This window comes from Leucoraja erinacea, chromosome 1 (genome assembly GCF_028641065.1).
Source record: "Leucoraja erinacea ecotype New England chromosome 1, Leri_hhj_1, whole genome shotgun sequence".
In the NCBI taxonomy this organism is placed as follows: domain Eukaryota; kingdom Metazoa; phylum Chordata; class Chondrichthyes; order Rajiformes; family Rajidae; genus Leucoraja; species Leucoraja erinaceus.
Genome location: NC_073377.1, coordinates 7,611,205 through 7,626,852, shown reverse-complemented (window position 1 = coordinate 7,626,852; position 15,648 = coordinate 7,611,205). Strand labels below are relative to the sequence as shown.

The window sequence follows — 15,648 nt, the reverse complement described above, 5'->3', positions numbered from 1 at the left end:
TAGGCCGACCCGCATTCCCGGGGAGGGGTGGGGGGGAAGAGAGGGAAATCATCCCTGGACATCGCCAAGTCTCCGCTCAATCCGGGTGTTGTCACCGCTTCACTAACACACACTCTCACACACAACCTAACACACACCCTTACACACACACTGGCACACACAAGGTTTAAAGGGATATGGGCCAAATGCGGACCAGTTTAGATGGGGCATCTTGATCTGCATGGATAAATTGGGATGAAGGGCCTGCTTCCATGCTGTAAGACTATGACACATTGTAGAAAGGGTGCAATTGCTCTGGAGAGGATCCAGGGGCGATTTAGGAACATATTGGCAGGGATGGCAATTTTTTTTTCACTTTTAAGAAAGATTTGATAACCAGGATTATATTCTCTGTAGCAATGGAGGTGAAGAAAGGACTAGTTGAGGTGAATAATATTATGAGAATAGGACCCGTTTCGCTTAACAAAGAGTGTAGGAAGGAACTACAGATGGTGGTTAAAACTCAAGATAGACACTAAAAGCTGGAATAACTCAGCAGGACAGGCAGCATCTTTGGAGAGAAAGTATAGGTGACGTTTCGGGTCGAGACCTTCAGACTGAAGAGGTTGAAAACCAGCCATAAAACACATTGACTGGAGATGTGTGTTATCCAACTAAGGGCAGAAATCGGAAACATGTGTTCATCTTTATTGACGTGACACCATAATAAATGTATAACTGAAGAAATAATTTAATGGGGTGGCACTGTGGCGCAGCGGTAGAGTGTCAGGTAAATGACTTGCGACAGTATGTACCAGATTGCTCAATTTAAAGCAGAAAAATGCACAAGCTCCCTACCGTGGGAGGGGAGACACACCCTCGCAATTTCTCACTCTCAACTCCCACCCAATGTTAGCAGGCCTGCAAATAGGATATACAATCAGAACTTATTTCCTGGATGGATATGTAAAATACTAGAGGGCATAGCTTTAATGTGAGAAGGGCAAAGTTAAAGGGAGATGTGTGGGGCAAGTTTTTTCTTTACCGATGGTGGCGATTTCCTAGAATGCACTTCCGGGATTAGCGGTGGAGGCAGATATGGCAGTGGCATTTAAGAGACTTTTGGATAAACACATGGATATGCATGGAATGGAGGGATATGGATTATGTGCTGGCAGATAAGAATTGACCTGATAAGCATCAGGTTAGGCATATACATTGTGCCAAAGGGTCTGTTACTGCACTATTATTCTATATTCAATGAAGGATGTCAGATGAGGCATGGACAAATCTTCATCTAAGTAGTCCAAATTGGTTTAGTTTAGTTTAGAGATACAGCTTGAAAAAAGGCCCTTTGGCCCCAGAGTCTGTGCCAACTAGCGATCACCTATACTCTAGTTCTATCCTACACACTAGGGACCATTTTCAGAAGTCAATTAACCTCCAAACGTGCACATCTTTGGAATGTGGGAATAAATCTGAGCACACGGAGAAAACCTACGCAGCCACAGGTATCTGTACAGATGGATCTCGTTGTGAGGTTTAAACTTGGGTCTCTGACCCAGTAAAGCAGCACTGTGCTGCCCCTAAATGTCAACTGCATAGAGTTAAACTGGCAAGGAAGCATTTCAATTTGTAGAGTTACGCAAAGCAAATAAATTCTTATCACACAATGGTTATGTTCGTTACATGACAGTAAAACAAAAATCAACATAGTATTACAATTTGTAATTTAGTCTGATTACATACATGGAAGGATGTTAACATATCGATTTTTCTCTTTATTTTCTTCCTTTGATGCAGCTTCACAAGTGGCCTGAATTGGACATGCCGGGAGTGCCTGTGTTGCCATGGAAACATAATTCATGTTAGTACATTAACTATGGAAACAGCCCCACTCTGAACTTTTGATCACAAATTTAATCCATATTACTACGATTAATTCCAAATATTCAATTTACTCTTAAGTCATCAATAATTCAAAATTGTTTTATATTACTTCAGAACAGTTTCATATAAAACTACTATATTTAAGAAAAAATAAACTGATATTTATATTGAAATGCTGCATCAAGTAGTGTTGATTAACCAACCTAGCCTATACGCTATATTCTCCCAAGTATAAAACAACCATTCCGCCTCAAAGGAAACATTTTACAGCAGGCAATTTTATTTTCAATTTATAGCACAAGCCAAAGTTTGCAAGCCTTTAGATTCAAGAGAGATTCAAGAGATTTAAGAGACATTTATTGTCACATGCACCAATTGGTACAGTGAAATTTGGGATCACCATACAGCCATATGAATAAAAAAGAACAAATCACGATAGTATTCTAACATAAACATCCCCAGCACAGCGGTATCAAAGTTTCCTACTGTGAGGGAAGGCCCAAAGTTCAGTCATCCTCCTCTTTGATATTCTTTGATGTACACCCATGGTCAGGGTCTCCCGAGCCCTCGGCAGCCCTCCACAGTTGCCACTACGGGTGGCCCGATGTTCAGGCCCGCTCGCCGGTATGATGGAACTCCGACGTTGGAACGGGAGAACCTCAGTGGCTTGGACATCCGAATCGGCCACTTCCTACCGGAGTCCACGGCTCCCGAAGTCCACAGGCTGCGCCGAGCGGAGACCCACGCTGGCGGCCCTCGGCAAAGGGATCCCAGGACTCCATGATGTTGAAATCAGCGCCGCCCGCGCTGGAAGCTCTTCAACCCACAGCCCCCCGATGTTGTTGCAGCAGACCCAGCACTCCAGAGCTTCAAACGACGATCCCAGGTGAGGCATCACCTGCTCTGCGATGTATCCAGCGCTGCACCTCCGCAGCTGAAGCTCTGGTCCGGCCCCTAGCTTGAAAGGCCACGCCAATCCAGTTGGTAGGCCGCGAGGAGGGGGGCGAAGGGGGAGAATAGTTGCATCCTCGCCAGGAGGCAACTGGGAGACGGTTTTCCCCTTACCCTACCCCCTCCCCCACATAGAAAAACTAATGAAACCTCAGCAAACTAAAAAAAATTTAAAAGATGGAAAAAACAGAGACTTAGGCTGTGGGCCGAGGAGCTTTATTCCAATGTTTCGTGACCCAAGTCACAGAACTACATGAAATTTTCACATATGGTGTAAAAAAATTATATAAATCACCCCTGAAACTCGTCATGAACAAAACTTGCACATTTTTATTAAATTAGAGAAAGACTGGAAAATTTCAGGTATTTGTAGTCCAATCAAAGGACGTTTACATTGAGTTGTCTGCCAGTTGGCCAATCACGCGCTTTGTTTCAGGCGAGCACACATCATAGCTGAGAGGGCTTCACTGATGCCTGTTTTACTGGAGATTCCGATGAAGGTTCATTGTCGTGGAAACTTGCAGCAGGGTAATTGAATTTAGTGAGAAAAGCATTAAGACGTGTGAAAAATGTGCAGCTAAGTGGATAGAAGTGGACGAAAGTCTTGAAAGCAAAGTCCCTGCTGAGATGCTACAATCAACTCAAACTGAAAGGTAAGATCTAAAGTCTGAATTTATGAAAATTAATCTGTATCGACTTTAATTAATTTAATTGCACCCATTATAATGTGAAAAAATGAGATTTGGAGGCTGTACATTCATTAATTCATCACTCATGCATTCATTCATTCATTCATTCATTCACTCATTCATTCATTCATCATTCATTCATTCATTCATTCATTCATTCATTCATACATGCATGCATTCACTCAGTCATCCATTCATTCATTCATTCATTCATCCAATCATGCATTCATTCATCATCATTCATTCATTCATTCACTCACTCACTCACTCACTCACTCATTCACTCACTCATTTATTCATGAAGTTGAGGGCCTAAACTATATGTATCAATAACAAGGTAAATTAAACATTTTCACTAATACCAGCTAGTTGTAGAGTAATAAGTCATCTAATAAGTAATAAGTAATCATCTAATCTCGGAGCTGCCTGCGATAACTTATCGGGAAAAGGTGCTCCGATCGCGGGGCCTATGTATTTAACATAGTGAAGCCGCGGTCTCAATTAAAAAGCGGCCGATTCGCGAACTTCTCCGCGGGCGGGGGGGAGGTGTACATAGTGCCGTCTGTAGCGGCCGTTTCCAGGAAAAAGGAGGAATATATCTATCTGGAATATATATAGGTATAATAATATATTATATGCCTGACCCGCTGAGTTACTCCAGAACTTTGTGTCTAATATCCACAAATGAATCTTCTTTGCTCTGCATGTTCTCCAATGCAGTCATATATTTCTTATAGTGCAGTGACCAGAACTGCACACAATGTTCCAAGTGTTATTTATATCATGTTTTTTTAATAATATATTATATTATTATACCTATATTACTATCTGGAATATATATAGGTATAATAATATATTATATTATTATACCTATATTACTATCTGGAATAGATATAGTTATATTAATATTATATTATTATTATTATTATTATTATATATTATATTATTATACCTATATTACTATTTGAAATATATATAGGTATAATAATATATAATATAATATTATTATACCTATATTACTATCTGGAATAATATATTATATTATTATACCTATATTACAATCTGGAATAATATATGGGTATAATGATATATAGTTTAAATGGACTGCAACACGGAAATAGGCTGCCCATCGTGTAATATGGGCATTGGCCAGTAGATGGTGCTTACTTTCCCGATCTCATTTTCTAATTAGTTTAATTAATTAATGTGCAATTTTCGGCAATGACGAGTTATGACTTCCTTCTCAATTATATTTCATCTAAATCTGTGGAAAATTTCATGTAGTTTGGTGACTTGGGTCACGAAAACTGATTTCTAGACACATTTTTGATGCTCGGCCCACAGCCTAACTGTAGACAGAGGCAGCCTTCATCCGGCGCCCCTAGTGGCCACTTTAAATATTATTTCACATATTTATCCAATTGGTAAACCAGCTAAATAGAGGAACGGTCAACAAAAAGGCGGATGTGAGCAACCCAATATTATTTTCTGAATGGGAATGCTACGATAATTTTCACTGCGAACCCGAATGATGGGAATAATAAAATCAATTTAATTACCAACTGTTACATTAACAATCATTATATTTAGACCATGTTCTTTAGTTTTAAATGGTGATATGCAAATTTGTAGGCTGATTGGACACAGCTCCCCCTTGAACAGAGGTATGTGGTAGAATCTGGGGGGGGGGGGGGGGGGGGGGGTTATTGATGGGAATATAGGAAAAATAAAATGTTGATATTTGATATCTTTACACACCCAAAGCTGTAAAAGTCTCTGTTCTAAATCTGAGATTCTGTAGACATCTTGAACATATATTGATTACAATCAGGACTATGCTGAACTGCTAGCTGGTAATGATGGATAGCCATGGTAATATATTGCAAACAAGACCCAAAGATGAGACAAATAAAATTTTCACATATACATTGGAACTACAAAATTGTTTTTCTAATGGGGGGTGCACAAGGAATCAAGTAGGGTTGAAAGAGCAACGAGGGATCAGTGTGAACAGACAAATAAATGATCAGAGATGGAATTGTAATCAGGGGATCTGGGACCAGAGCAGGGGGAGCCATGACAGCAACGAGGGGAGCCCCCAAGGAGTAGAGCAGGTCAAGGGGATAACAAAGCATATTGGTTGGAGAGTTTACAATGAGGGACAATATGTTTACATTGAGGATGGAATTTAATGGATGATAAAATGGCAGTGAAGTCAAGCAGAGTTAAATGGTACAGGACTTGACACAATGTTTTTTGTCTCGCATGGCAAACCCATGAGAATTGTTTTTTGGTACACTTGGCTGGTTTGCAAAGAATGGGATTTTTTTTTTAAAAGGACAAGAGGATGAGGGGTTCAGTGGAGCATTTGGGGAATGGTGTAACAGATTGGAAGTACTTTGTTGCCGATGGCAACATTGTCAAAGTTGAACAGCTATGACCACGGGTTTCTACAGTGGAGGGAGTGGGATTCCTTTAGGTAGATGGGTCAGATGGTTTATAGTGACAAATCTAATTTCACATAATATAAATTAAATATTAAAAATAAATAATTATAGAAGAAACCATGAATATTTGGTATTGTTATTATGGGCAAAATAAAATGTTATGCAAAGACTGAAATAAAATATCCTCCTCATAGCCTTCTATTCCATTTCCTAATAGAATCAAACTCAATAAGAATTTATAAAAAATACTGCAAATTCAAACGTTAAAATGAAATCACCATACATCACAATAGGCGATCAAACTTCCTCACAAGAAGGTCATAGAGTCATGCAGCATGGAAACGGCTGTTCAGGCCAACTTGCCCATGCCGATCAACATGCCCCATCTACACTAGTCCCACTTGTCTGCGCTTGGCCCATGTCCCTCTAAACCTATTCTATCCATGTACCTTTCCAAATGTCTCTTGCATGTTATGATAATACCTGCCTCAACTATCTCATCTGTCAGCTTGTTCCATATACCCACTGACCTTTGTATAAAAAAGGTTCCCCCCAGGTTCCTATTACCTTAAACCTATGTCCTCTGGTTCTCGATTCCTCTACTTTGGGCAAAAGACGGTGTATTACCCCCTATTCCTCTCATGATCTTGTGCACCTCTATAAGATCACCCCTCATCCTCCTGTACTCCAAGGTACTAGCCTGCTCAACCTCTCTCAAATGCTCAGGCACTCAAATGGCAACATCCTGGTAAATCTTCTCTGCACCCTTTCCAGCTTGACAACATCTTTCCTGTAACATGGTGACCAAAACTGAACACAATACTCTCGATGTGGCATCACCAACGTCTTAATCTACTGCAACATGAGCTTTACGCAATACTCTGACTGAAGGCCGGTGTCAAAAGCCTTTTAGACCACCCTATCTACCTGCAATGATACTTTCAACAGGCATGAGACAGGAAAAATCTGAAAAAAGAAAGATGGGGGTTCCAAGGGGCAACGCCCCAGGCAGGGGTAAAAGGGGGCAGCGCTCCCTATATGCAGATTGTTTTTGACAATTGGACCTTGAAATGACAGTTTTCTTGCCTGTTTACCCTTAATTTATACTGTGATTTTTTTTTTAATTGTACCTTAAAATAACACCTTTTACTTGCTTGTCACTTCATAATTTAAGCAGAAAAGGTGTGATAATCATACATTAAAATGACACCAACTCCTTGCTTGTTTACACTTGAGTCATGTTGAAAATATTTTATATTACACCTACACCTACACTTACTTGTAACTACTTGTCACCTGTTCCTTGCTTGTTTACTCTAATTAGAGAGAAGTATCCTTTACCATAGTACTTAAACACCAAATTAATTTCAAATCCAACTCTTAACAGTTAGGATGAAAATGATGATCCAATAACTTCAAGGATGATTATATTGTGCTACATAGCTAGAGGCGTGATGTGGGGCTTCAACAGCGGTGCGGCTTTGGCAGCCGGAGCGGTGAAGTCTCGCGACGATGGGGCTACGGCAGCAGTGAAGCCTCGCAGCAGCGGCGATGCCTCACCAAATTTTCTAAATCCACGGAAATCTCAAGCCTGTTTCAAGGAACCATGTACCTGCACTCCTAGATCCCTCTGCTCTACAACTCTTCTCAGAGGCCTGCCGTTCAATATGTTGGTCTTGCCATTGCTTGGCTTCCAAAAAATGCAACACCTCACACTTCTCTGTGTTAAATTCCATCAACCATTCCTCAGCCCATCTGCCCAATCAGCATTCTGTTGCCATTTTTGACAGCCATTTTCATTATCTACAATACCACCATGTTTGTGTCATCTGCAAATTTACTAATCATGCTTTGTACATTCTCATCTAAATTATTGATATAGATGATAAAACATAACGGGCCCAGTTTCAAGACCTGAAACACGCCACTTGTCACAGGCCTCCAGTCTGAAAAGCAATTTCCACCATCACCCTCTGCTTCCATCCTTGAAGCCAATTTACTATCCAGTCAGCTATTGTGATCTAATGTTCCAGAGCTGCCTACCATGCAGAACCTTATCAAATGCCTTGCTGAAATCCATTTTTAAATCATCAGCAGCTCTGTCCTCATCAACCTTTTTTGGTCACATCTTCAAAAAATTCAGATTTGTGACATCTGCCATGTACAAAACTGTGCTGACTATCCCTAAATACCTCTTGTCCATCTAAATGCATGTATATCTTATCCTTTAGAATACTCTCTAGTAACTTTCCGACTTCAGATGTTGGACTCGGGGTAATTGGTAATTGATGTCTTCAGCATTGGGTAATTCACAACTTTCTGAAAACTGTCATGACTATCTTTTATTTGCTGGTTCTTCTTAAAAATAATGAATAGGATAACTATTGAACCCAAACTCCAAGAGTAGTTTTTTAAAAAGACAGATGTGTCCAAAATTTGAAGAATGCTTCAAGATGGTATACTTAAATAAAGCATTAATTTTGTTAGAAATGAAATACATTCACGTAGCTTTACTCAGAGCTGCTTACGTTAGAACATATGTCTGTGAGTATGATGGAGAATTTTAGTTTTCATCTAGTTACATTATATCAGACACTACTGGCTAAAACGCAGAAATCTCAGTATAATTATAATCCTTAACTTGAAAAGAATGAAAATAAGCACTAAAAATAATTTTTAAATGTTTTTAAAACTTGCCTTAAGCATGCTCAGAACACGATAAAACTACGGCACATATAAATCCAGTAATTTATTTAAAATGTTATGTATAGGGCAAGATGTTCAGGCTTAAGAAAGACAAGAGTATGTCTGAGGTCAGGATAAGTTTTTCCACAGGAGTAATGCACATATTGAATAAATACATTTTGATGGATAGGACAACTGTTTTTATCCTGTGCATTTTCAATTCCAAGACTGAGAAAATGATTGGGGGGGTGAAACTGGTAGCGACCAAATGAAGAATTGGAACGTGACTAAGACTCTGGCTTTGATCTTTTCATTAATGAACCAGAGAGAAATATGCCTCTTTCAGTTGAATGTTGCACCACACAGAAACAGTTACGCTGAGGGAAGAGGACTGTAAAGCTGAGACATAAGATATAGCAAGAGAGATATGTTCATATAGAATGTATCACCGTATCTTTGAATAATGATAACAACGAGTACATGGTAGAGAAAAAAGGCGAAGCCGACAGAAAAACGGATTGGGAAAAGAAGCAACAATATAGCCAACTATAGAGTTAGAGAGAAGAGTTAGAATTAGCTCTTAGAGCTAAAGGAATCAAAGGAAATGGGGCAAAAGCAGGAACAATATACCGATTTTAGATGATCAGGCATGATCATATTGAATAGTGGTGCTGGCTCGAAGGGCTGAATGGCCTACTCCTGCACCTATTTTTCTAAGAAATACATGAATATGTAAGCAGACTCATCCAGACACATTACAGAGGGAGGAATTTAGAGAAAGGTCATGGACAACCATACCAAAACCTGAAGAAAAGTACACAAGTCTAGGCAATAAAAATTCACAAGAAGACTTAAAGCTAAAGGCATTTCAGGTACAGTAACTATAATTAATGAAGTTCTAAAAAATCACATTAAATTCTTCTCTGAAAAGCTTGTTGTCATCTGCCATCCGTCGATTAGCTTCTTCTTCCAATTTCTCAATCGATAAAGGTGGATACTTTCGGTTGGTGCTTGGAGATCTTGCAAGCAACGGCATACTCTGAAGCTCTGAATAAAAAAAAGTTCAAATCCATCAAAAATGTGTGATGTATCACGCTCTAGTGATTTAAATAAATTTTATTTTGTTTAATGGCATAATTAAGTTGAAATGTATAAAAGTACACAGACATACAAACAAGCTTCTGCTAGCGAATATACTATACCTGTGCAGGAACTTATTTTAAACACTTCCCCAAGAATACATTTAAAATTTCCGTAATTACTAATTTACAGTATCTTGCAGCCAGTACATTGACAGGTAGCCATATTGAGAGTGGCTTTTAACCATTTCAGTCATTAATTTTATTAGCAAATACGAGATGCACGAAACTAATACTGTTTATACCTGGTTTTATGCAATGTTTGACTGAAAAGGCTGATCTAATAGAAAACTACAAAATCGATGATTTAGTGGACAATGAAGAAGGAGGTTAGCCAAGATTACACAATGATAGATCAAAAGGAAATGATAGATTAATAGAATCACAATGATGTTGCCTGGATTGGAAGGCTTGAAGTATCAGGAATGATTGGGCAAGGTCTGTTTTTTTACTGGAGCAAGGAAGACAGAGGTATATAAAATGATGAGCAGCATAGAAAGGCAAGAGAGCCAACATCTGTTTCCCATGTCAGGGGTGTCAAAAACTAGAAGGCTTAGGTTTTGAGAGGGAGGGAGATCTGAGGTGATAAAACCATATAACCATATAACAATTACAGCACGGAAACAGGCCATCTCGGCCCTACAAGTCCGTGCCGAACAACTTTTTTTTCCCTTAGTCCCACCTGCCTGCACTCATACCATAACCCTCCATTCCCTTCTCATCCATATGCCTATCCAATTTATTTTTAAATGATACCAACGAACCTGCCTCCAACACTTCCACTGGAAGCTCATTCCACACCGCTACCACTCTCTGAGTAAAGAAGTTCCCCCTCATGTTACCCCTAAACTTCTGTCCCTTAATTCTGAAGTCATGTCCTCTTGTTTGAATCTTCCCTATTCTCAAAGGGAAAGGCCTGTCCACATCAACTCTGTCTATCCCTCTCATCATTTTAAAGACCTCTATCAAGTCCCCCCCTTAACCTTCTGCGCTCCAGTGAATAAAGACCTAACTTATTCATCCTATCTCTGTAACTTAGTTGTTGAAACCCAGGCAACATTCTAGTAAATCTCCTCTGTACTCTCTCTATTTTGTTGACATCCTTCCTATAATTGGGCAACCAAAATTGTACATCATACTCAAGAATTTGGTCTCACTAATGCCTTGTACAATTTTAACATTACATCCCAGCTTCTATACTCAATGCTCTGATTTATAAAGGCTAGCACACCAAAAGCTTTATTTACCACCCTATCTACATGAGATTCCACCTTCAGGGAACTATGCACAGTTATTCCTAGATCACTCTGTTCAACTGCATTCCTCAATTCGCTAGCATTTACCATGTACATCCTATTTTGATTTGTCCTGCCAAGATGTAGCACCTCACACTTATCAGCATTAAACTCCATCTGCCATCTTTCAGCCCATTCTTTCAAATGGCCTAAATCTCTCTGTAGACTTTGGAAATCTATTTCATTATCCACAACACCACCTATCTTAGTATCATCTGCATACTTACTAATCCAATTTACCACACCATCATCCAGATCATTGATGTACATGACAAACAACAGTGGACCCAACACAGATCCCTGAGGCACCCCACTAGTCACCGGCCTCCAACCTGACAAACAGCCATCCACCATTAGTCTCTGGCATCTCCCAGTCAGCCACTGTTGAATCTATCTTGCTGCTCCTGCATTAATACCCAACAATTGAACCTTCTTAACCAACCTTCCATGAAGAACCTTGTCAAAGGCCTTACTAAAGTCCATATAGACAACATCCACTGCTTTACCCTCGTCAATTTCCCTAGTAACCTCTTCAAAAAATTCAAGAAGATTAGTCAAACATGACCTTCCAGGCACAAATCCATGTTGACTGTTCCTAATCAGACCCTGTTTATCCAGATGCTTATATATATTATCTCTAAGTATCCTTTCCATTAATTTGCCCACCACTGAAGTCAAACTAACAGGGCTATAATTGCTAGGTTTACTCTTAGAACCCAATTTAAACAATGGAACAACATGCGCAGTACGCCAATCGTCCGGCACTATTCCCGTTTCTAATGACATTCGAAATATTTCTGTCATAGCCCCTGCTATTTCTACACTAACTTCCCTCAATGTCCTCGGGAATATCCTGTCAGGACCTGGAGGCTTATCCACTTTTATATTTTTCAAAAGTGTCAGTACTTCTTTTTCTTTGAATCTCATAGTTTCTATAGCTACTCTACTTGTTTCCCTTACCTCACATAATTCAATATCTTTCTCCTTGGTGAATACCGAAGAAAATAAATTGTTCAATATCTCCCCCATCTCTTTTGACTCTGCAGATTGCTGTCCAATCTGTCTCTCTAATGGACCAATTTTATCCCTCGTTATCCCTCGTTTATTGGTCGCCCAATTATAGGAAGGATGTCAACAAAATAGAGAGAGTACAGAGGAGATTTACTAGAATGTTGCCTGGGTTTCAACAACTAAGTTACAGAGATAGGTTGAATAAGTTAGGTCTTTATACTCTGGAGCGCAGAAGGTTAAGGGGGGACCTGATAGAGGTCTTTAAAATGATGAGAGGGATAGACAGAGTTGATGTGGACAAGCTTTTCCCTTTGAGAATATGGAAGATTCAAAGAAGAGGACATGACTTCAGAATTAAGGGACAGAGGTTTAGGGGTAATATGAGGGGGAACTTCTTTACTCAGATAGTGGTAGCGGTGTGGAATGAGCTTCCAGTGGAAGTGGTGGAGGCAGGTTCATTGGTATCATTTAAAAATAAATTGGATAGGCATATGGATGAGAAGGGAATGGAGGGTTATGGTATGAGTGCAGGCAGGTGGGACTAAGGGGAAAAAAATTTGTTCGGCACGGACTTGTAGGGCCGAGATGGCCTGTTTCCGTGCTGTAATTGTTGTATGGTTATATGGTTATCCTTTTGCTATTAATATAGCTGTAGAAACCCTTTGGATTTACTTTCACCTTACTTGCCAAAGCAACCTCATATCTTCTTTTAGCTTTTCTAATTTCTTTCTTAAGATTCTTTTTACATTCTTTATACTCCTCAAGCACCTTATTTACTCCATGCTGCCTATAATTATTGTAGATCTCTCCCTTTTTCCGAAACATGTCCAATTTCCCTTGAAAACTATGGCTCTTTCCAATTTTTACTATTTCCTTTCAAACGAACAGGGACATAAAGATTCTGTACTCTTAAAATGTCCCCTTTAAATGTCCTCCATTTCTCTTCTACATCCTTCCCATAAAACAAAATGTCCCAATTCACTCCTTTTAAATCCTTTCGCTTCTCATCAAAGTTAGCATTGCTCCAATCAAAAATCTTAACCCTAGGTCCAGTTCTGACCCTCTCCATAATTTTATTGAAACTAATGGTATTGTGATCACTGGTCCCGAACTGTTCCCCAACGCATACCTCCGCCACCTGACCGGTCTCATTTCCTAACAGGAGGTCTAGCACTGCCCCTTCTCTAGCAGGTACCTCTATGTATTGCTGCAAAAAACTATCATGCACACATTTTAAAAACTCCAAACCATCCAGCCCATTTACAGAATGTGTTTCCCAGTCGATGTGTGGAAAATTGAAATCTCCCCCAATCACTACCTTGTGCTTACTACTAATATCTGCTTACATATTTGCTCTTCCAATTCTCGCTCCCCATTTGGCGGTCTATAATATACCCCTATAAGTGTTGCTACACCTTTCCCACTTCTCAGTTCCACCCAAATATCCTTGCTAGACGAGCCCTCTAATCTATCCTGCCAAAGCACTGCTGTAATATCTTCCCTGACAAGCAATGCAACACCTCCACCTCTTGCCCCTCCAATTCCATCACACCTGAAGCAACAAAATCCTGGAATATTTAGTTTCCAATCACAGCCCTCCTGCAACCATGTTTCACTGATCACCACACCATACTTCCTAGCATTAAAATATACACATTTAAGAAACCCACCGCCTCTTATTCTCTGTTTATTATCTTTTTCTTCTTTCTCCCCTAGATTTTGGGTCCGAATTCTTCCCTTTTCTGTCTCCTGCCTCACACTCTGTATCTTACTTACAATTAAAGTAATAATTTTATGGCCATCAAACAATGTAAGTGTCAATTTAACGTTCAATAAATCTATCTTAAAAACCAACCTGTATCATCTGTTCTCCCATTGGACAGCCTGAAGGAATTTGAATGACTTCCAGCCTGCTTATATTTTTTAAACCTGATAGATAAATAAAAGTTAATTTGTTAATATAATACTGTAAGTTTAAAAAAAATAAAAATATGTTATTTAATTCAAGCACAATTGTAATAGAGTGATGCATAAATGAATTCAACCATAAATTGGGAGACATGAGAGACTACAGATGCTGGAATCTGGTACATAGAAATATAGAAAATAGGTGCAGGAGTAGGCCATTCGGCCCTTCGAGCCTGTACCGCCATTCAATATGATCATGGCTGATCATCCAACTAAGCATCCTGTACCTGCCTTCTCTCCATACCCCGATCCCTTTAGCCACAAGGGCCACATCTAACTTAAATATAGCCAATTAACTGGCCTCAACTACCTTCTGTGGCAGAGAATTCCAGAGATTCACCACTCTTTGTGTGAAAAATGTTTTCCTCATCTCGGTCCTAAAAGATTTCCCCCTTATCCTTAAACTGTGACCCCTTGTTCTGGACTTCCCCAACATCGGGAATGATCTTCCTGCATCTAGCCTGTCCAACCCCTTAAGAATTTTGTAAGTTTCTATAAGATCTGCCCTCAATCTTCTAAATTGTAGCGAGTACAAGCCGAGTCTATCCAGTCTTTCTTCATATGAAAGTCCCGACATCCCAGGAATCAGTCTGGTGAACCTTCTCTGTACTCCCTCTATGACAAGAACAAATAAGGAGCGCAGCTGGAAGAACTCAGCGGGTCAGGTAGCTTCTGTGGAGAGAAATGGACAATCAACAATTTGAGTCAAGACTTGTTCCATATGTCTGGTGTTAGCTTGAAATGTCCATTTCCCCCCACTGATGCTTACTGACACTTCAAGATCCCCCAGCGACTGCTTTTTCTGCCATAAGGATGTTGCATTTTCACACCATACAGGTTTGCATTCTCTTCATGATTGCATGGGTTTTTAACCAGGTTTCCTCCCACACCAGAAAAATAGGATAATGGACCAGTTTATCAATCGTGTAAGTCAACAGAATCAAAGGAGAATTGATGGGCTGGGATATATACAGCAAAATAGGGAGAAAGGAAATAGGTCTAATGTGATTGCTCCCCTGGGAATCAACATAGACCCAAAAGTCTAAACTGCTGTGTTAAGAAAAGGTTAAAACTAGGTATGTTCTTGAGCATCAGAGAAGCAAGTTATAAATGATTTTGAACCCAAAGGTTTGTCATAATCATTAACAAGTGCCCAAAGCAAAAGTAATCAATCATTTAGACAAGAAAATGTTGTATTTGAAAGAAATAGCTAAATTAAAAAATGGCTTAGAGCAGCAATAAACGCTTTACCAAATCGATCAATGATAGCATGGGAAGGCTTTGCAACGAGTATATCCAACAAATCTGAAAACTGCCCAGTTTCACCTTTTCCGCATCATCACATTCCTATAATCATTCATCGTATAGAAACTGGGGTTCATAAGGTCATATGAGAGGAACATAATTAGGCCATTCGGCCCATCAAGTCTACCCTGCCATTCAATCATGGCTGATCTATCTATCCCTCCAAACCCCATTCTCCTGCTCTCTCCCCATAACCCCTGACATCTGCACTAATCAAGAATATATCTATCTCTGCCTTCAAAACATTCATTGACAGCTTTCTGTGGCAAAGAATTCCACAGATACATCA

At 39.6% G+C, this 15,648-nt stretch overlaps 1 protein-coding gene across 6 annotated transcripts in view; it reads right to left on the bottom strand.

Annotated features, from left to right (window-relative positions):
• LOC129703520 (receptor-type tyrosine-protein phosphatase alpha-like) overlaps positions 1 to 15,648 on the bottom strand; it is a 240,343-nt gene that overhangs the window by 51,628 nt on the left and 173,067 nt on the right. For all 6 annotated transcript variants that reach the window (XM_055646099.1, XM_055646254.1, XM_055646178.1 and 3 more), the window contains 3 exons: positions 13,942 to 14,015; positions 9,552 to 9,688; positions 1,729 to 1,819 (listed from right to left, as the gene is read on the bottom strand). In XM_055646099.1, coding sequence (XP_055502074.1) covers positions 1,729 to 1,819; positions 9,552 to 9,688; positions 13,942 to 14,015 — 302 coding nt within the window. The remainder of the gene's footprint in view (positions 1 to 1,728; positions 1,820 to 9,551; positions 9,689 to 13,941; positions 14,016 to 15,648) is intronic.